Source organism: Astatotilapia calliptera, chromosome 13 (genome assembly GCF_964374335.1).
Source record: "Astatotilapia calliptera chromosome 13, fAstCal68.1, whole genome shotgun sequence".
NCBI lineage: Eukaryota > Metazoa > Chordata > Actinopteri > Cichliformes > Cichlidae > Astatotilapia > Astatotilapia calliptera.
Genome location: NC_137434.1, coordinates 31,790,136 through 31,810,730, shown reverse-complemented (window position 1 = coordinate 31,810,730; position 20,595 = coordinate 31,790,136). Strand labels below are relative to the sequence as shown.

The following is a 20,595-nucleotide window of genomic DNA, read 5'->3' as shown; positions in this document are numbered from 1 at the left end:
CAAGTCGCACCGCCCGCCGGCTCGCAGCTGCTGCGGCCGGTCACACCGACAGCTTCTCCCGGCTCACCGGGTCGGTGGGTGGGGTCAGCTCTCAGGTATGACAGAAGAGGAGCCTGAAGCCTCACCTGGTGGGTTTTACTTATTCTGAGGGTGTGCGTTAGGTTCTGTGCGCCGAGCTGGGCGGAGCAGAGAGCAGGTGGGCGGTGTCAGTCTGCAGACCACCTGAGAGCAGAAACCGGAAGCGTCGAGTTTAGGAAGAGTAATAACGACTTTGTGACGTCTGAGGCTTTTATTGGACTCAGATTTTAGAGCTTCATTATCTTGTTACGTTTGTTTGTGAGTTTGTCTTCACAAACAGGATGTAGCTGATGTTTACAGACACAGCAAGCTGTAACTCACCAGCTGACCTTTCATGCAAAGAGGCAGCTCCATTAAGAAGCTGTTTAAAATGACAAACTATTCACACATGCTCAGAGGTCAGCTGTAGCTCTATGCTGGGGGGGATCAGTATCACTGCTGTGGCTGTGGATGGTTTCCCCTCCGCTCTCATGCCTTCAGGTTGACTCAGTTTGTGTTTTAAACTCCTCGCTGAGGGTCAGCAGGGTTCGCTTTACACGTCCCTGCAGTGCTGATCCACAAAGCTTCATTTTAGTTCTGAGTAACAGAAGCCAGGCCTGCACATTAAACCCACAGCTCCTTATTTCTGGCTTAACCACAGACTGTATATAAAAGATGGTCACAGTAATTCGTTTCTGAACTCTAACTTTGAAGCAGCCACAAAATGATCCACAGAGACCAAACAGTTTGTGTATCAGGCTGTAAAAAATGTTTGTTTGTGCTGGAAAGTTTTAACATGGGAGTCTATGGAGACTGACTCACTGCTGCCTCTGCTGGACGCCACAGGAACTGCAGCTTTTGGTGTTTCTCAGTGTTGGTTAAACATTTACACTCCTAACTTAGACCCTGAAAAACCATTGAGCATGCGTTCCTTTTATGGATAAATAAGCGATCTTTTCTGACGCGTTCACGTGGATAACACTCATTGCAGTTTGTCAGTGAGATTTTAGTGATGATTGTTATGAGTCAGGACCAATGTTCCCTCTAATCTTCCATGTGTCTGAGCGAACACACAAACTCCCTCAGCGTCCCTAGGTCCACTGTGAGCGACAGCAGACGTGTGCACTGTGGTCACGTCGGCATCTAATCCATCCAAGTTACATGTTTATTAAAATTATCAAATTACAGCATTTATGTTAGACGACTCTTAATTAACTGCTTTAGCCCACTTACAATGAAAATGTAAACAAATCTTGTTTGTGACCTGTGCAGCATGTTAACACTATTGGAAGGAAAAAAAAACTTCAACTCCAATTTTGAAAACACAACTTTCTTATTATTTTTTTTATAAAGCTCTGACTTGTATGATGAGTCTGAGTCTGGGAGAGAGTCTGTAACTCTCTGTCTGCAAAATACAGTAAATAATGACCAATGCTGGGAAATTAACTATATACTTACTTCTTCAAAAAAGTAACAAAGTTTTTTGCAGCTGTTTACCTAAAAATGCAGCCAAAGCGTTTTTTAAACAAACATTTCAAAGTATTTACAGAACAATCAGCTGTTCTGCATCAAATCTGATGCCACACAAATTATTTGTGCCGCTGCAAAAAATAATTTCTGTCCACTATGAGATGAAGGAGAACAACAGCCTGATACCTGCAGGCCTGACAGCAGCAGATGTGTCACTGCTGTAACACCTGTAACACTCAGCAGTCGCCTCATTGTTCTGACACACAACAAAACTATTGACTACACTACACACTAACTACACACTAACTACACACTAACTACACACTAACTACACACGATTTGTGCTAAACGTAGCAAATCTCTCACATCTCAAACACACCGTCACTCCTAAAACTTCCCCCTCCCTAAACAACTAAAGGCCATGTTGCCATATCATGTTTTGATTGGTCCACATGGTACATTTTTCCACCAATAGGAAAGGCTGGAGGGGGGCTGTCTTTGTTCACAGGCGGAGTGATTTCGAGCGTTTTCCTTATAAAACGCCGTTTTTACCGTTTCTTCCTGCAGTAAATATAAACAACGACAGTATTCAGGAAGAAAACCAAACACTGCAGATATTTTATCATAACTCTGGTTTTACGTGGCCGATCAACACAATTTAAAAACTGGTATAAAGTCCACACTGTTCCCGTCAGTTGTTCCGTCTGTCCTGCTCACATCTCCAATGGTTGTACACGTTGTCATTAACGTGGCTTCACTCCGCATCAACCGCTTTGCTAAAACACCGGTGTCGGCACATAAGGACGCTGTCATAGCCTGTCAACCACGTGGATTAGCTGCACGTGCGCAGCTTAGAGGGAACATTGGTAAGGACTGTTATAGATGGATGGTTTAAATAAAAGTTTCTAAAACCTTAAACAGCTCCGTCCCAGTCCACTCTGCCTCTCAGAGTCTAAACTTAGCCGGTGATATAACAGGCTCAGCGCTGCTCTGGGATCAGCCTGTCAGTCGGTGCAGAGGGCCGATCGCCCCCAGCCTGTGTGAGCAGTGAGGGCTCTGCACCTCTGGTGGTTTTTGACTCACTGTTGCTTGGAGAGAAGAGCTGCTTTTTCATCTTCCTGTTAATAAGCAGGCGGTGCTGGAATTCAAACCCACAATCTCCTGTTTAGCTGGCTAGCGCTTTAACCACAGTGCCTCACTCCATCTGACACGCACCTGTTAGAGGGGCGTCCACAGGTGTGCTCGGGGTACCTGGGCTGTTTAAAGTCCTGCAGCCTCCTCAGGTGTTTGGAAAGTTCACAGACTTTATCATATTTAATGAAGACCACATACAACACATGGAGCACCACCTGAATTAAAAACGTGAGATTTATAGGTGTGACTCTGCCCCCCAAATTACACCTACAAACAGCATTTCTGGTTCCCAGTGTGCGCACTGACACCACCCTGCCCACCATCAGGCAGAAGGTGGTGTTACCCCGATAACATCTGACCCGTATGCTCTCGTGGGCTTCGTGTGTCGCCTTTAAAAACACTGAATGTGCTGATTCAGACTCACTTTGTTGGGCTTCTCATTTTGTCCTGTCAGGTTCCCTCGTGTGTGTTTGCTTGTCTCTGTGATTGTTTCTGCAGTTTTTGGCTCTTTCTTGCCTCTCTCTAGTTTTTGTGCTAATATTTGTGGATTGTTGTCTTTTGAGGGTCTGTTTGTGTGTCTTTGTAGCGGTTTTTGTCCCGTTTTGTCATTTTCCACCTAATTTGAGGCTTTTTTGTCTCTTCGTTATCATTTTGTGTCTTGCGTCTCTCTAAGCTGTCGTCCTCTCGAGGTCTATTTGTGGCAGCTGAGTCCTGTTGTGGTCATCGTGCTTCTCTTTGTCGGACATTAATCGTTTACTTTTGAATCTTCGTAAAGATAAATTTCATCTGGTGTTGAGAGGTTTAATCTCTGTGTGATTACTTTGCCGTTCTTTGAGGTTATCGGCTCTGTGTTTGGCTGCACTGGCTCTCTGTGGCGGTCATGTTTGTAGTTTTCTGTAGGTGTTGGAGTCCTTTAGGCTGGGTAAACCTGAGGACAGTCCTGACAGGTGGACACTTTTCTTCTGAGTCCACGAGGCTCAGAGCGTTCCCCTGACGGGTGAAGTCGGGCTCGGGCCTCGCTGACGCCTTCGGCAGCGACCCGTGGAGGGATTTGAACCTGCTGACCTTTAAGCTATCAGTGCCACTCCACTCGTGGCCTTTCTGTTTGGGCTTTATCGCCACCGAGATAATGAGACGTTTCCTGACGCTGCCCCTGATTGGATGCGTGGGAGACCCTGGGCGCTGCATGATTGAGGGGGGCAGTGAGGAGGGTCTAGAAGAATCTGCTGGTCTATATTAGCCGCTGTGAATCACGGCGAGCCTGGCATACCGGGTGTCCCCTTTCACGCCATATAAGTCCACCCCCCCTCCTTTCCCTGCAGACCCCCCTGCCCTGCCTCACCCCGCCTCACCCCACCGCCCCCCCACAATGCCACACCACTGTCTGAGGCTATTCTTAGGCTGTCACTTCAGCCCGTCCAAGCAGGCAGGTCCTCCTCTTTCTCCTCTCAGCTGCTGCGACTCGTTCTCTTCCTCTTCGGTTGGTGCATTTCACTCATTTTTCTTTCCTCCGTGATTGCTTCACCTGCTTCACGCCCTCTCTCTCTATCGCCTCTCTGCTTTCAGAGCCGTCCCGTGTCTCCTGCAGCTGCCGGTGGGTTTTGTTCCAGAAACTCTGCTCTGACTTTGAAGGATCTTTGTAGTTGTGTGGAAGAAGAATGAGCACCTACACCGTGTCGCTGCCCGGCCCCGGGCCCTGGGGCTTCAGGCTGCAGGGGGGCAAGGACTTCAACATGCCGCTGACCATCTCCAGGGTAGGAAATCGGACAGGAAACGCACTTTTTCACCTGCAGCTTCGCCCAATTTCTGTGTTTGGCTGACAGATGTGAGTCTCTGATATCTGTGTCCCAGTCTGAGTCCTTAGTGGTGTTACAAAAGGGAATGAATCTAGAAAGACGAAGCTGGGACGGTTTAAGATGCAAACCATTGTTGCATGTCCTGCCTTATTTCCTGTCATCTGTATTCTTTCAAAATAAAGCTCAAAATTCCCCTCAGCATTGTTACTGAAACTTTAATGATTAATATTTAAAATCCGAGCTGGTGTGAGCCTCGGGTCTGTTCGACGTGCTCATGAGTCATTAAACTCAACCTGCTGTAGACTAATTCCATTTCAAGTCCAGCTGAGGAGACGTGGCTGCTTTGGGACATAATCTCTGATGTGTGGCTGATTCCTTTTTGAATCAGTGAAGCCCGTCGACACCCCCCCCCCCCCCCCCCCCCCCCGTCAGGTAGGGAGGCCGAAGCAGAGGTGGAGGCCTGAAACTGGAGCTGGTGTTGCTTTCGGAGCCTCGTCTCTCTGGACAGATGGAGAGACGAAGTTCCTGCAGCTCCACTGTAATCTGCTGGTGGGATGTTGATGACCTTTGACCTCTGTGTCGGGTTCTGTTTGGTGATTTTGGATGTGATGCCTGATGTGTTGGGACAAAAGCTGTGGCTGCAGCTTTGTGTAGCCTCTTGTTGGCAGTTTTGCATTTTTCAGGTCACGTTGCATCAGTGCTGATTGTTTTTGTCCTCTTGCTGTTATTTGGTGTCTCTGTGGGTTGTTTGGGTTTGCAGTGCAGCTAGTCTGCATGGTTTTGGAGATACTGAACAACTTATTTCTGTAGTTTTGCATCTAATTTTAGTTTCTTTTCCTTTTACGGTCATTAAATGTCTCTCTCTCTGGTATTTCTGCCTTTTGGTGCAGTTGTTGTGTAGTTAAATTCTTTGGGTTTCTTTTCTTTTTAGTGATTTTGAGACTTTTTGTGGTTGTTAAATTCGGGGGTTTGTTTGTGTTTTGGGTCTTTTTAACGTTTTTTTAATTGTTCAGTTGTTTTTTGCGTCTGTCCTGGTTCGTTCAGGTAATTCTGTGTCTTTTGTCAGGTTGTAAGTCGTCTTTTTGCAGCTCAGTTTGGCAGTTTTGTGTCTTTCTTGTAGTTCAAGCCTCTGACCCTTTCGGGTTGTTGTGTTTCTGTTAGTTTTCTTGTGCGTCTCTTTGTGATGGGCTCGGGTTCATTTTATGTTTCTTTCTGATTTGCAGTTATTGTCCAGCCGACTTTGGTGGTTTTGGACCCTGAGCTGTGTTTACTGGGGTTCATATATGTTGCTGTACTTTTATTCAAACTGTTTAACTTGGCAGGATGTTCCAGATGTTCATGTTCCACACATTTAGCCTACAGATGTTTTGTGTTGTGTTTGGGTGCTGCTGCTCTTCCATTGTTATTCACTGCATCTGTAATCCAAGTCTCTGCTGGCGGCTCCACAGTTTCCATCATTGCATTCACCTTAAACCGAGTCCTCCCACAGGAGAGACAGACGCAGGTCCCCACAACATGACTGTGAACAGATTTAGGACCCTACAACAGCAGCAGTGATAAAAACGCACACACACAGACACACACAGACACACACACACGCTGTGAGGACTCATTCATTCGGGGACGGCCGACCTTCAGCGCTCCCCCTGCTCAGCTGTTACACTCATCAGCCTCTGTGAGCGCGCTGTTTGTTAACAGCTCCACGCGCTTTACGCAGCTCCTCCGTCAGGCTGAGAAAGATGGAGGTCCTCTTTGAGATACTAAATCATGTTTAGTTGTCCAGAACAGTCACAGGGCTGAAACAAAGCCTCACGATTCAGAACCTTTTTAGTTTTTTATTCTTAAATTGTTTCACTTGATGATTGAAGTGAGACCTTATGTCTGTGTCAGGGCAGCACTCGTACAGGAACAGTAAATCTTGTGTTCCTGGTTCGAGGAGCTGTTTTTGGCCCCGGGTTTTGCCTCTCAGGTTGCACCTCGCTGACGGAGTTGGTGGGAGGTGTTTCCACGTTGCCGGAGACGAACCAAAAATAAGACTCGAGCAGAACCTCTGTCTGTGTGAGAGTCAGCGACTGGTTTAACCCCGGAGAGGCTGGCAGGACCTCTGCTCCTCGCTCTGGGATGTGACAGTCATGTTACACCAACCATACAACCACACAAAAAGTTCTGAATGAACTGTGGATTCACGAGTATTAACAGACTTCTGCTACATGGACCTCGTTTCACCTCTAGTGCCGATGATGCTCTACGTGAAGAACTGAGAACGAGGACCTTCCTTTTCCATCCGACCCTCCAGTTTCTGCCTGATTGTCGGCTCGGATCCAAGTTCACGTCCCTGTCAACGTTTTCCGTCCTGAGTCGGTTTGTAACGACCCTGCTGCAGCCTGCTGCTGCTCCATCAGGACAGGAAGTCAGATGGAGCTTCTTCCTGTTCCTTCCTTTCACAATAAAAGCCCTTCACAGTGACTCCTGCACATGAACGTGTGACGCCAATTGATAACCGATTCTGAGGTTAAAATGAAATGCATCTTTACTTTTGCTGGCGGATCATGTAAAGCAGCTCCGTCGGCCAACGCTGCCATGATTTAGACATGTCTGCTTTCCCTTCTCACTGCTGCTGTAGGCCAGACACACTTGCATCCTGTCAAATGCTCAACAGACTTAAACTAATACCAGTGAGGAAGGAAATTCAGCAGTGTTCATATTCCCATCATCCCTCTCTGCTCGCTGGTTCATTGTTCAGAGCATGAGGTTCAGGGAGCGGCGGTGAAGAGGTGGGATTTACAGGCAGACGAGGCTGAGTTAGATCCAATCTGCTGCTCAGCGCTCAAAGAGAATATCAGCAGGGTCACAGGATTCTCCCCATCCAAGCTTTCCTTCAAAGCCCGACATCTCTCCGTCAATGTTTTGAGCTGCAGAGCTCCAGAAGGAATGAAATGCATGTCGCTGCACCGGCACAGATGTGGATTAATCTGCTGCTTAAAATAGTCCCCAACAGATGCACCCTTTCCCCTGAACATGAGTGAAGTGTGGGTCAAACAGGTCCAGTGTGACTCTCACTTGGATTATTTAAATAGTAACAACTTCTTACTTTTTAACTGGATCACAGACCAGCTCATGTAGCAGATAACTGCCATACAGTGTGTACCACAGTGTGTACCACTGAGTGATGTCACAGTGCCGGACAGTCTGCATGTTTCATCCCTGATTGGTTGAGAAGCTGCAGGAGCTTCACTTTAAGCTTTGCTGCTTTAAGTTAAAAGGATTTGTAATGAATCTTCTCCATCTCAGTGTTCCTCTGCGCTCTGTCAGCACCTTGTTTGAATATATTTAGAGCCAAATGACTTCAGTCCTTCCTTCGGGCCGGCAGCGGCGATTGTTCTGAAGTCGTGTCTGGGAGTTTGGGACGATTCGAGGCTGAAAAAGTGACAGCTGGTGGCCTCTAAAGGACCAGCAGCAGTGAGGAAGTGTTCACACGGAGCAGGATTCGTGCCGCTTTAATCCATGGAAACGTCTCTGCGCAGTTTGCACACCCTCTAAAAGTTTCCAGTTTTGTTTTACAGCCAACATCTCCAGGTCATTTCCACTGTTTTTATCCTTTGAACGGTTTTTTAGTATTTTACAAACAGCATCTCTGATTTAGGTTATTTGGAGTGAAGGATTTATGTATGCAATAGGTGACAGATGGCGTTTAAGAAGCCCAAATGTTCTGCAGATTTTAGCCAATATTTCTAATGTCATCCTGTCCAGATGACAGTCTAGTAACAGCAGGATATGCACGGACACACTGCAGGAGCTTTTTTCAGTGTCAGGCCAACGCTGTCTACATCATCCAGAATCTAGAACATGATGGGTTTCATTTGTGCAGCCCAGAGATAAAAGCTCATTCAGCCTGTTTACCAGGTCTGTTGTAAAGCATGCTCTACTGGGATCTGAACCCAGGCTCTCCTGTTTACGAGACAGACGCTTCAACCAGCTAAGCTGCACGCTGCAGCTTCTTACAGCTGAGTCCTCCTGGCTGTGAGGTTGATTTAGAGTTGATTTTAAAATGCCGTCAAGATTTCTGCTTTGCTTCTTTGACTTGAAAACAGTGTCACCACCTCGAGGGTCTTTCTGTCCAAACCTTTGCACAGCAGCTCTTTGTACTGTTTACTATTAGCACAGAATCATCAGCACAACCACATCAAAGGAGATCAGATCAAATATGAAGAATACGAAATCTCAGTGTACACAGATGATGTTTTGGTATACGTAGCAGAACCACACTCGTCAATAAGAAAGTTAAAGAGTCTGATCTGTGGATTTGGTTACTCAGACCAAACTGAGGAAAGGTTCATAAACAAGAACATTTGTCTCTTTGCTTTCATGCAAACACAAAAGAATTTTGTAGCTATAGCTACAAAATCTATTAAAAAAACTTTTTTGTTGTGATATATTTTTCACACATGTGAGTTTGTTTGAAAGGCAGAACTAGAGATCTCCTGTTTACGTCATCGACTCCGAGTCCGTTTGTGGGATTGTCCCCAAATGTTGGGAAGATGAGTTAGAAACACATCTTTAAATGTCTCTCTGAGCAGCTAGAGGTGTGTTTGTGTGAAAGCAAAGACTTTCTTCTTGTTTTGAGGCATTTCTGTTCTCAGCTAAAGAAATCAAAGATGAAAAAGTAAATACCAGAAAGTCTGCAGTTGCTGAAGGACACATCAGTCTTTCTCTGTGGCTGTTTTTTCAGACATAAATGACCTTTGTTCCCACGCAGCAGAGATTCCTGTGCTTTTACTTCATGTCTGTGTTTAATTAGTGATTTTCTTACAAAGCTTCACGGGGCTCTGAGCGTTCCTGCTGCTCCTCTCACAGCTCAAAGCTCGCTCGAGTTTTACAGTCGGGGCGAAAGCCGAGCCGGCGGTAATTCGATGCCCGCTGTAACAAACACACGGAGCTGACTCAGCACTCGGCGAGCTCCCCGCTGACCCCGCTGCTTCCTGCCACAGCTGCACATGCTGCTGATGGTCAGGGGATCCCAAATGGCTTCAGGAAACCCCAAATAAGACGTGTGAACTAAGACTGGACTCGGTTTAGTAGGTCAGCGGGGAGTTGAATACAAGTTTCAGCTGTGAGATCGACACAAATAGACCAAGCAGCTTTAGTCAGACCGCACAGAGGTGCGTTTCTTTAGACTAAGCAGGAGGGTCAAAACAACTGTGGCCTTCTTCAGTCATGCTGGACCCACAACAGATTCAAAACAACTGTGAGGAGGCGCAGAGTTAGCAAAAAGAGACAACGTGCACATACCAGATATACAACCGCTGAAAAAGATCAAAATATGCCTGCAAAATGCATAAAAATGGAGGGAAAAGGACCAAAAACAAACTTCATACAGATGAAAAGCTGCTACAAAAGGATGTGCACTCACAGAAGAGGACACACAAAATGAACTCAAAAGATGAAATGATAATTTAAGGATGCAAAATATGAAATGCTAAAAGAGATGTACAATAATCACTCGTGCAAATTGAAGCCCAGGGGATGCAAAATGTCTGAAAAGGGATGCAAACAGAGTGCAGCAAGCAACAAAAAGCACCAACACAGAAATGGAAAACAACCATACGCACAAAAAGACACAAAGAGGATGTAAAACAGAAAAACAAAGAAAATGAAATCAACTGTGAGGAGGCCAAAAGAATCAGAGAAAGTGCAAAATAAAGGATACAAATAATAAATAACAATAATAATAACTTCATTTATAAAGCGTACAGCTATTTGAAACTAAAAAGATAAATAAATAAAAGCAATACAAGTAAAAAACAGTAAGAATTTAAAAACTAGAAGGCATAGAATTGAATCCCTACACACAAACACACACATGCAAGGACACACAAAGGTGACACAAATGGTTATTTGAGGATGGAAGATGATCAAAAAGAGACAGAAAGAAGCAACAAACATTCAGACTGAAGGATGAAGCAAAACCACTGTGAGGACGACGGGAAGGAGTGGCCGTCACAGATCCACTCAGCCCACAGCTGTGGGACAAAATGTTACACAGGCATGCAAAAAAAATCTGACGCAAACAGATAAAAGTTAACTTTATGAATCGATGTGAGAAATAATCAGCTGCAGTTTATCTCTGCAGCGAGGCGGCGAGCAGCTGCTGACAGGCAGCGGGCTGTTTTTAGCCTCTGAAGGACACACACCCACGCACGGACACACACACACGCCGACACACACACACACGTCTTATCTCTGCTTTCTCAGCTCATCTACTGTTACTGTCGCTGCTGTCAGAGAAAGTCCAGAGCCTCAGTTCTAACTCTTTCTTGTCCAGAGAGGAGACGAGCGACCATAAAGAGAAGGAGACCCGCCTCCTCTGATGTCATCTCACTTCGGACACCCCTAACGTGTATCTGTGTGTGTGTCCATGCGTGTGTGTGTGTATGTAGGTCAGCTCCCAGTGAAACTAGGCCACTCTGCCGCCTGGACAGGCCTCACATTGTTGCAGCTCGGCCGTGACGAGAAAAGCTGAAAGCAGCAAACAAACGTTTGGATGAGAGAGGCCGACAGCTCCTACAGCCAGATCATCAGGGTGATGTCGCAGTGAAATATGTAGAAAAAGCTCCTTCAGGCACTGCTGGGACTTGAACCCAGCAGGTCAGAGCACCTGTTTACATGCAGGTGCTCTGACCTGCGGACCTACAGCACCTCCTCCTTCCTGCTTTTGCTGAAGATTTCCTTCCGTTCCTTCTTACAGCTGCTTCCCTCAGGTCTCTGTAGAGCACATCATCTCCTAACCCAGCATCCTCCTCCATCACTACATCCATTAACCTCCTCCAGGTTCATGGATGTTCATCTCTAATTTTCTTAAGCTCAATGAGGATAAAACTGAAATCCTTTTTATTGGCACTAAATCCAACCTAGTGAAGGCAAACCATTTCTCACTAACTCCACAGTTTTCCCCTCACCTCAGAGCCTTGATGTCATCACAGTTCACTCTCCCATCAGTAATCTCAGCTGTTCTGCCTGTTTCCATCTACGCAACATTAACACATCCTTGTCTTTCCACCCAGTCTGCGTCCATTCTTGTCCACGGTCTCGTTACCTCCCGCCTTGACTGTTGTAATTCTCTCTTGCATGGTCTCCCCCAAAAATCCCTCCATCAGCTTCAACTGGTTCAAAACTCTGCTGGCCCCATTATTACCAGAACCCCTCCTACCAGCACAGACCACCTGAAAGCTCTGCTCCCAGGCTGTGGAACTTTCCACCCCCACATGTAAGAAACACTGGTTCTCTCCCCCAGATTAAATCTCACCTCATGTTGAGAGCAGCCCTTCCATCAGCCTCTTTTATTAAAGTCTGATAATGAAGAGCATCTAAGTATAAATGAATGATTCCAGCTTTGGTGAGAAAACTGAACAGCCATTGATGACCTGTGATGGATGTTGAACCATATGATCACCTAGTTATAATAACATTGTTTAACCTGGTTAAAGAAGCAGCAAATATGTTAGCTTTAGCTTCTTATAGCAGGTGCTGTAGCTTAACAGGTTAATGTGCTTGCCTTGTAAACAGGAGATCCTGGATTCAAATCACAGCCGTGCATCCATGTGGTTCATGCCATTTAACTCCATCTGTGGTTTTCCTTTGACTCAGAGCAGCAAACCAGCCAAGTTTGGCATCGTATTCCTGAATCACCGAGGACTAAACAGCTGACAGTCGTCCTGCTGCTTGTGTTTATTGACCCATCTTCCATTTCTCTGTCCCACCTTGATTGTCTGAACCGATTAAATCAGCAGGTTCAGTGAAGTCAGATAAGTTAAACTTTAATTTAATTTATATGAAAACACTGCTGGGATTTGAACCCAGGATCTCCTATTTACAAGGCAGATGCTTTGACCGGCTAAGCTACAGCACCTCAGCCAGACCCCCGATTATCCCCTGATTGGGCCGCTGGTCTTTTTAAACAAGGTTCCTCCCTTGAATCAGTTAAGATGGTGTGTGTGTGAAAACACTGAGATTAGACTAGTCTGAGCTTCTGCAGGCTTCTGAGGTTCGGGTGGACAGAGCGAGCCGTAACGATGTCGAGCTTGTCATCTTCCCAGGACTCTGCCGTCCCAGCCCTGCACTGCTCAGAGACAAAGCAGTGAAGCTCGTCTGAGGGTAGATGTGCTCTCAGTAATGGTACACTGCATGGAGAGAAGATAATGATGGTAACCATGTATTTGTGCACCAACCACGCCATCCTTTTGGACAAAGATTGGATCAGAGCTGCAGGATGAAGCAGGGTGCTGGGTCACATCCAACAAGCTGATGGAGGATCCTCCAGCCAACTCTCACACTTCATATTCCTCCATTGATTTTTCCATCCTCCTGCTCTGTATTTGATTAATAAACTCCGGTGATACCACAGCGAGCTCAGTCCCTGTGCTCAGTAACTACTGGAGGCTCTCACCTCATCACCAGTAAGAGGTTTAAAGGGGAGCTGGAACATAAATCCTGCCATGTGGGTATAGCTGCAAGGTTGCAAAATGCCCCTGATCCGCTCCACCCTGATGTTTGACAAACAGGCGTAGCGTCTCGGTGAGACGCCCTGGGTGACGGACCATTTTGGGACCATCTCATATTCTCTCTCTTACTCAAATAATATCATATAGAAATAATTAATAATATCAGTAGCATCATTTCAGCACCATGGACAGCAACAGCAGCCAGAGGTCATCCATGCTGGTCTGGAGAGCCTGAACCGACAGCAGCTGGACTTCTTCTGTCCGTGAGATGTTCACATTTAGAAACTCTTCACTTCTAAAACAGGTGAAAACCCCCCAGAGGGGGCCGTCCCCAGAGGGGGCCGTCCCCCTTGGAGGCGCTCCTGAAGATCGTTGAGCCACTGTTGATGATGTGAGACATCACATGATCAGGGCACCATCGTGAGCTCCTCTTCAACCAGGCATGGAGCACAGACAAGAGGCCCGATTGGACAGTGTTGGATTGTAGTGTTATTTTATGCCATGTTATATCCCTAATTAAAGATTGTGAATTATTATGTAGTTTAGTTTGCATTATTCTCCTGAATTAGAAGAAGCTGATAACTATTGCATTAGTTAAACTGATTTGCATTACATTAAACTGCTGACTTGTTGTGAATGAATGACATTGCTTTATGATGCATTATACTGCTGAGTTATAAGAAATACTGTTCACAGAGAGTTATTGTCTTATTTGTCTGATTAGAAGAGAACAGAATATGCTGGAGTTTTCTGCCCCATCTCAGCAGGAGCAGATAAGCAGGGAGCCAAGGTCGTAGCTTAGACGCCGTGTGAGAGAAAGCATGTAAATGTTTAGGCTTTTTATGATAAGGTGGAGGCACCAGACGCTATAAAAGTTTGAGCAATGCTCCACCATTTTGAGATCAGAGGCTGTCTGCATACAGTGTCCATCTCCCACGCGTGTGATCATTAAAATCATCGTTTGACTCAACCCGGCCGGACCAGTGTTGTTATTGTGGTTTTTTCTCTTGTTTCCATCCCCAATTTTGAACTCGTAACAACAGCTTCCACATATCACAGTGTGAGATACAGGAAATGATCACATGCAGGAGACGCTGTGGCTCAGCTGGTTAAAGCACCTGTCTAGTAAGCAGGAGATCCTGGGTTCAAATCCCAGCAGTGCCTGTTTGGCGTCTCACACAGCAGCTGTGTTTTTGTAGCGTTTCCTTTCAGCAGGAATCCAAAGTCTCACTTTCAAATAAATTATGATTTTACACTTGGTCTCGACTTGCAGGTCAGCATTTTATAAACACGCTCAGAATGCTAGCTTATCGTACACATCTATCAAAAAATGGTAAAAGGCTGTTGTTTTGTAGCAACCTTCCTCTGAATGCGTGCATCCCTGCAGTCACCAGGAGGACCACATACAGCCTCCCGCATGATGTCAATTGTTAGGGTCACATGAAGTCCAATGGATCTTAGGCCTGATTAAAGGGGGAAGTAATAAAGGTGTACTAAAAGGCACTGCTGGGATTTGAATCCAGGATCTCCTGTTTACGAAACAGGCGCTTTGACCAGCTAAGCCACAGAGCCTTGGGACTGAGGTTTGGGGTTTCTCTGTATTATTGCTAACTTACAATCTAAAGCACCTCGAGGTAACTGCTGCTGTGATTTGGAGATAAAAATAAAATTGAATTGAAATGTATTAAAGATCCAGAACCCCAAAGTGTCCAGGAACAGTGTCACTGTTAGCATCTTCTTCTGTTCCCAGACTGAATTTAAAGTCAAGCCTAAACCGCCCCCACCAAATAAAGCCATGCTGATGCAGCGTTAACAACAGGAGGGCACTTTCTGTTGGTGCGTAGAGCAACCTGAAACTTCTCTGGGATGAAATTTCAACACAAAAATACAAAAATGCGACTTGGTGTCCTCAATGGTGGCTGTCCCACAGTGTGGTTCCAAGCAGATGCCAAAGTGCTCTTACATAAAGAACTGATGACGTCACTGCGGGGCTTCATGTGGATGGTTCAAAATGCCAAATCCTGGTGATGAGGAGTGATTTGCTTCTGTCTTTAAAACCTCACAGCTAACTCATGAGAGCAGGAACGTCTGTTTTTCTGTCTAACATCGAAACGTCTTCCAGCTCTGTGAAAAGCTCCTCTCGTGTTTTCCTCTGAGAAACTGAAGCGTGAAAGTTGAGGCCTCACCGTGCTGACGCGCTGTTTCTGTAACGTGTCCAGATTAGGTTGTGCAGACGTTTTAAAGCTGATTAAATCTTTTCCCATTTCATGGATTGTTTCGTGGAAAACCATTTCAGGATGAACGAGTGCGCGCTGACCTGTGAAAGGTGACTCACACGTGGTCGTCTCTGTGTTTGGACAGATCTCTCCAGGCAGCAAGGCGGCGCAGGGCAACCTGATGCAGGGTGATGTCATCGTCGCCATCGATGGCGTCAGCACCGAGGGGATGACTCACCTGGAGGCCCAGAACAAAATCAAGATGGCAAACTACAACCTGGCACTCACCATGTCCAAGTAAGAACCGACTCCTCCCTGCTCACACTTCCTGTCTGTAACAGCTTCCTGTTTGTCCTCCTGCTGTCTGGAGCTCAGATGTTGATGTGAAAACGTAAACCTTTTAGGCCCCACACAGGTGACAGTTACACCTGCCAGTCTCTGAGGTCACATTGATTGGTAATAACTCGTCTGGGGCGTCAGAAGATCTGAAGGTGTCTGACGGTTTTTATGATTCTGTGTTTTTTGCATTTGTTATTCGCTCTGCAGAAAAACTGGTCAGATATCATAACTAAAAAGTCCTGTTGGGTTTAAAGTGGACAGGTTCTGCTCATCTGCACCTCCATATTTTATCCTCACAATCTCCTGCAACAGCTTTGCATGATTCACAGTTCAAAATAATCCTTCTTTGTGTGATATTAAGCCTCCGTGCACCGCCTCAGCTCATCCTCTGTCTGAAATGTAGTTTGTGAAGTTTCTTTTCTTTCTTTTAGTTCTTCGGTTTTCCGGGTTAGATGTTTTGATCCTGTTGTCCTGTGTGCGATGTTGGATTGAAGCGCACGGCCACTGCCTGGAATGAAGGTTGTGGATTTTGGGATTTCCCTCAGTCTGCTGCATCCTTTGCGCTCGGATCATTTCCTCCTTTCAGCCATTACGTTTACGTCTCTTTGTGCCATGAAGACGTCTGACAGCTGAGAGGGGAAATGAATGTTGGTCCACAAAGTGCTTCCTGCGGTCTCTCATAACCACGGAGCCTCGGGTGATGAAGATAAGACGCTCAGCTCAGGATGAAGAGACGCCGTTTTTCTTTCCTATTGTTGTTTTAAATGTTTTGCTGGTGTGAATTCAAGCTTGTGATGAAGCCGTGGAAACAGGCCAGGAAGTCATTGTTAACCCCCGCTCACCCTCGAGCTGTATTGACCAATGAGGCGGACTGCTCACAATAAACTGACTTCACTCAAGTTTTCATATCGGGGTCATTTTCCTTTTCCCACCAGAACAAAACGACCGTAACAAACCTGTGAAGAGACAGAGGGTGAGATAAAAACCTCAGAAGACCGTACACTGAAGATAACCACAACCTTATCGTCATCATAACATCCTGTTTGATTCTCTTTTATTCTAATGGGACCGAAAACATCATTTTGCTTCTTTTCTCGACCACAGGAGTCGCCCCCTGCTGCTTTCAGATGGCCCCGCCCCTCCCTGAGCCTGGTTATGGTATCTTCTGTTTAGAAGACAGATGCGTTACTAGCTGGGTAACTCCAACAGCACAGACATGGTGCAGAGGTCCAGTTCAAGGACTCCTGTTAGCTAAGGCAAAGCCTAGCAGGCAGCTAGCAGCTAAAGCTGCCAACATGTAGGACAGGGGTGGGGAACTCCAGGCCTCGAGGGCCGGTGTCCTGCAGGTTTTAGATCTCACCCTGGGTCAGCACACCTGAATCACATGACTAGTTCATTACCAGGCCTCTGGAGAACTTCAAGACAGGTTGAGGGGGTCTCACACCAGCCTTCGAGGCCTGGAGTTCCCCACCCCTGATGACTTTTTTTCACCTCCTGGTGTTCCTATAGTGATCCACTGTCAGGTGAAGTCTCTGAATCTTGAATATGAACTGAGAGCTGCTGAACAGGCGACAGTGCTGAGTGGAGTAAAAGAAATTTCCCCTGACGTCGGGTCAGGCTGGAAACAGTGAGGCTGTGGTTGGCCCTGTGGCCTGCAGCAGGAAGCTTCATTACTCTTCAGAGCAGACGTTCTCTTTGTGTTCATTCTCATCGCAGCTCTCAGACCTTGTCTTTCATTTCTTGAGGCAAGCATTTGGAGCTGACTTTTTTTGGTTTTGTGCCCTTACTTTCACCTTTTCTTCCATTTGCTGCAATTTTATCCGACTTAAATTTTGCTGTTTTCTGTCGTCAGTCTGCTTTAACATCTGACCTCCTTCTATTATTTTCTCTGGAGAAATTGAAGCTTTTCCTGCTGCTGATGTTTTTTCTATAATAGCCACAAGTAAAGTGATTTGTAAAAGTCCTGCTTAGACGTTTCATCACACGGTGGTTTCAGTTTGTTTTTGATTATTAAACCTGCTGGATGGACGCTGTCACGCTGCCGCTCTGACAGACTACACTGTTAATCTGTCAGAATGCAGATGATTGATGAAAACCAGACTTTATGGTCGTTTCTACGAGGCACAAATATTCAGAGGAGCGCACGAGAATTAAAACCTTCACGTTTCATTTTCATCTTCTCTCTCTTAGATAAGCTGCCCTCCTTTCATTTCACGATGCGAGCGTCAATGCCTCTCTTTCTTTTCTCCGTGCAGGTCGAAGCGTCCGATTCCGATGGCGGCACCGAGAATGGACGCCACGATTCCCGTCGTCCCTCACCAGCAGGTAAATGAACCCATAATGCATCAAAATCATTATTTTATTCTTCAACAGGATGAATTTACTTCACCTTTGTTTTGTTGGCATATCTGGCAGCGTACAATGATTACAGAGAAGTAACAACACTGTAATGCACGCATACAGGTTTCCTCATAGTGAAGTAACTTATTCATATGCATTGGATCATTTTATTCTGTAGTCACATTTATGTTTTTAATCATTGTCCTGTATTTGTGCAGCACTGGTTATTTTTGTCTACAGTGAAACAACCCCCCCCCCCCCCCCCACACACACACACACACACACACACACACACACACACACACACACACACACACACACACACCAGTTAAAGGTATTTTGGAGAAATGTATATGGCTGCTGCCCCCTGGTGGCTGCAGGAAAAAAATGCAAGAAAGGCCAAACTTAGCACCTCAAAAATGTTTTGTGCAAAAACAAAAATGCAGGAAAACAGAAACAGGAGCAGTCATGATGAATTTCATTTCCTGTTTAAGTTAAGAGATTTCCAGCAGTGATGATAATTGATCCAACAGATTAACTTAAAATGAAAGGAATGTATTTGGTCAGTTTATTTATTTTCACAATAATTATTTATTTTTTCTTTTTGATGATTTTCTCAGTCACTTTATGCTTTCAGGCTTTTATACTGAAAGGATCCCATGGTTAGAATAACAGCACCTTGATTAAAAAAAATATATCGTCTTTTAAGCGTGTGCTCTGCTCCCTCTCCTTCCTGTCTCCTCCCCTTCCTGACGCCTCCATCGGTGCAGGTAAACGGCCGCAGTACCTCCTCCGGGCCTGCAGAGGCAGACTCTCCCGGGGGGCGTGCGGCGGCGGTCAGCCCCGCTCAGAGGAGGCAGTATAACTCCCCCATCGGCCTGTACTCAGAGGAAACTCTTAGGGAGATGGCCGCGATGCAGGCGGGTCGGCCTGCGGGGTAGGTGGAGGCGTTAGAAGCCCGGCGACATGTTTGATGAGAGGTCAAGAAGCAGAAACAGATTCAAAGATGGTTCAAAGAGGAAGAAAAATACGTTTCCTGTTTGGTGAGGTACCAGTAACTGCTGTCTCCGGTGTCTCGGTTCATACAAAATAATTCACGTGGACCCATTCTGCTCATTTCTACATTTATAGTCCTGGATTCTCGTTCAGCAGCTCTGCATGATTCACAGTTTGAAATAATCCTTCTTTATCTGATACTGGGCTTCTGCTCAGCCTATAGGTCAAGCTGTTTTAGCTCCGCCCCCTTCAAGAGGACTTTTTATACTATAGGTTCATGTTAACCTTGCAGTAATCTCAGTAACCTTTGACCTTTGACTCCAAAGAGGAGAAACATGAGTGCATCTGAACCTTCAGTGTCATAAAAGTGAAACCAAATCAGTGATGCTGTCACGTGTCCTAAAAAAAACACGTTAAACTGCAGCTCCACCCATACACACACCACACTTACTCTAAAACTTACTAATGTTCTCAATGCGGACTTGATGTTTTCATACCCTGAAGGAGGTCCACCTCTCAGATTGTACTTGGCAAGTGTTTGCAGACAAGCTGGCGTCTCCCATGCAAACTGCAGGCCACTGCAACAATGTGCATTTGCAAATATGAACAGCTGACCTGGACGCGATGGAGCTCAGATACGTGCTGTGCAGCTAAGTTACAGCTAGCTGGCTAACCTTAGATTGCTGTGTAATGTTGTCTCTATGTAAATCATGAGTTAGGCCACCTCAGCGTTAGCCTTTGACCTTATGTGGAGTTTGTGTTGTGCTGCGATGTCAGTGACTGTTTCCAAGCTGGGAGCAGAAGAGCGTCACGTCACACGTTACTTTACAGAAAAAGGTGCAATGAGCCGACCGATCCAAACACTTCTGCATCAGCTGCAGCTGCAGTGGAGGTGTGTGTTTACAGTCACGAACACGTATACAGTGACACACACACACACACACACACACACACACGCGCGCCATTAATAATGTGATTCAGTTACTCCGTCACCGAAGAGCCCAAACACCTGTTAGTTTGTTTGGCTGCTTTTAAAGGTCAGGGGACCCTCTGGACACACACACACACACACACACACACACACACACACACACACACACACACACACACACACACACACATAATAATAATGATCCTGCTGTAATTATCATACCATATGCACATATGTCGCTGACTCTTCTTAGATGAAACTCACAAAGATTATCACCATTTATGTGTTTTTTCCGCACATGTTATATTAATCATGTACAGTAGCTCGTCTCAAAGTTAACGTTGATACGTTCCTGCACTTCCATAAATAGGTTTACACTTAAGTATGCACACCCCTGGTTATTATTTCTACTAATATTACTGATAACAATAATAATAATATCACCACTGCTGTTAATGAGAAGAGGAGCAATAAGAAGAAAAATACATCCTAATCCAAAGAATTAGAATCGTAAATTAAGAAAAGGTAAACAGATAAATAACATTATGCATAATTATGTATCTGTGATGACAAGACAGAATAAGAGAAGACCAAAACAAAGAAACTTTAAAAAATGTCCAGAAGACACGTGACCCCAGCAAAGTCTGCCTCAGGCTCCATCCCCTGAAGCTGGGATCTGTGGGATCTGTGGGAACTGTGAACAGGCTGTGATTAAATCTTCCTCTTCACTCGCAGAGCGGACGTCACAGCAGCCAACAGAGGATGTGACCTCTGACCTCTGATGGACAGTGAATGATGCTGAATATGTTTTCTAACAT

At 45.7% G+C, this 20,595-nt stretch overlaps 1 protein-coding gene and 2 non-coding genes across 5 annotated transcripts in view; 2 read left to right on the top strand and 1 right to left on the bottom strand.

Moving 5' to 3' along the window:
- Positions 1-2,333: 2,333 nt before the first annotated feature.
- ldb3a (LIM domain binding 3a) overlaps positions 2,334-20,595 on the top strand; it is a 33,473-nt gene continuing 15,211 nt past the window's right edge. Inside the window, exons 1-5 of one of the 3 annotated variants that reach the window (XM_080288085.1) lie at positions 2,334-4,141; positions 4,228-4,415; positions 15,317-15,468; positions 17,766-17,835; positions 18,621-18,787. In XM_080288085.1, coding sequence (XP_080144211.1) covers positions 4,320-4,415; positions 15,317-15,468; positions 17,766-17,835; positions 18,621-18,787 — 485 coding nt within the window. In that variant the 5' untranslated portion in view covers positions 2,334-4,141; positions 4,228-4,319. The remainder of the gene's footprint in view (positions 4,142-4,227; positions 4,416-15,316; positions 15,469-17,765; positions 17,836-18,620; positions 18,788-20,595) is intronic. The other 2 variants (XM_026189750.2, XM_026189752.2) reach the window with 2 other exon arrangements.
- Positions 14,046-14,119, top strand: trnat-agu (transfer RNA threonine (anticodon AGU)). The gene has a single exon. It is a non-coding gene; the product is annotated as a tRNA-Thr (tRNA).
- trnat-cgu (transfer RNA threonine (anticodon CGU)) lies at positions 14,454-14,527 on the bottom strand. The gene has a single exon. It is a non-coding gene; the product is annotated as a tRNA-Thr (tRNA).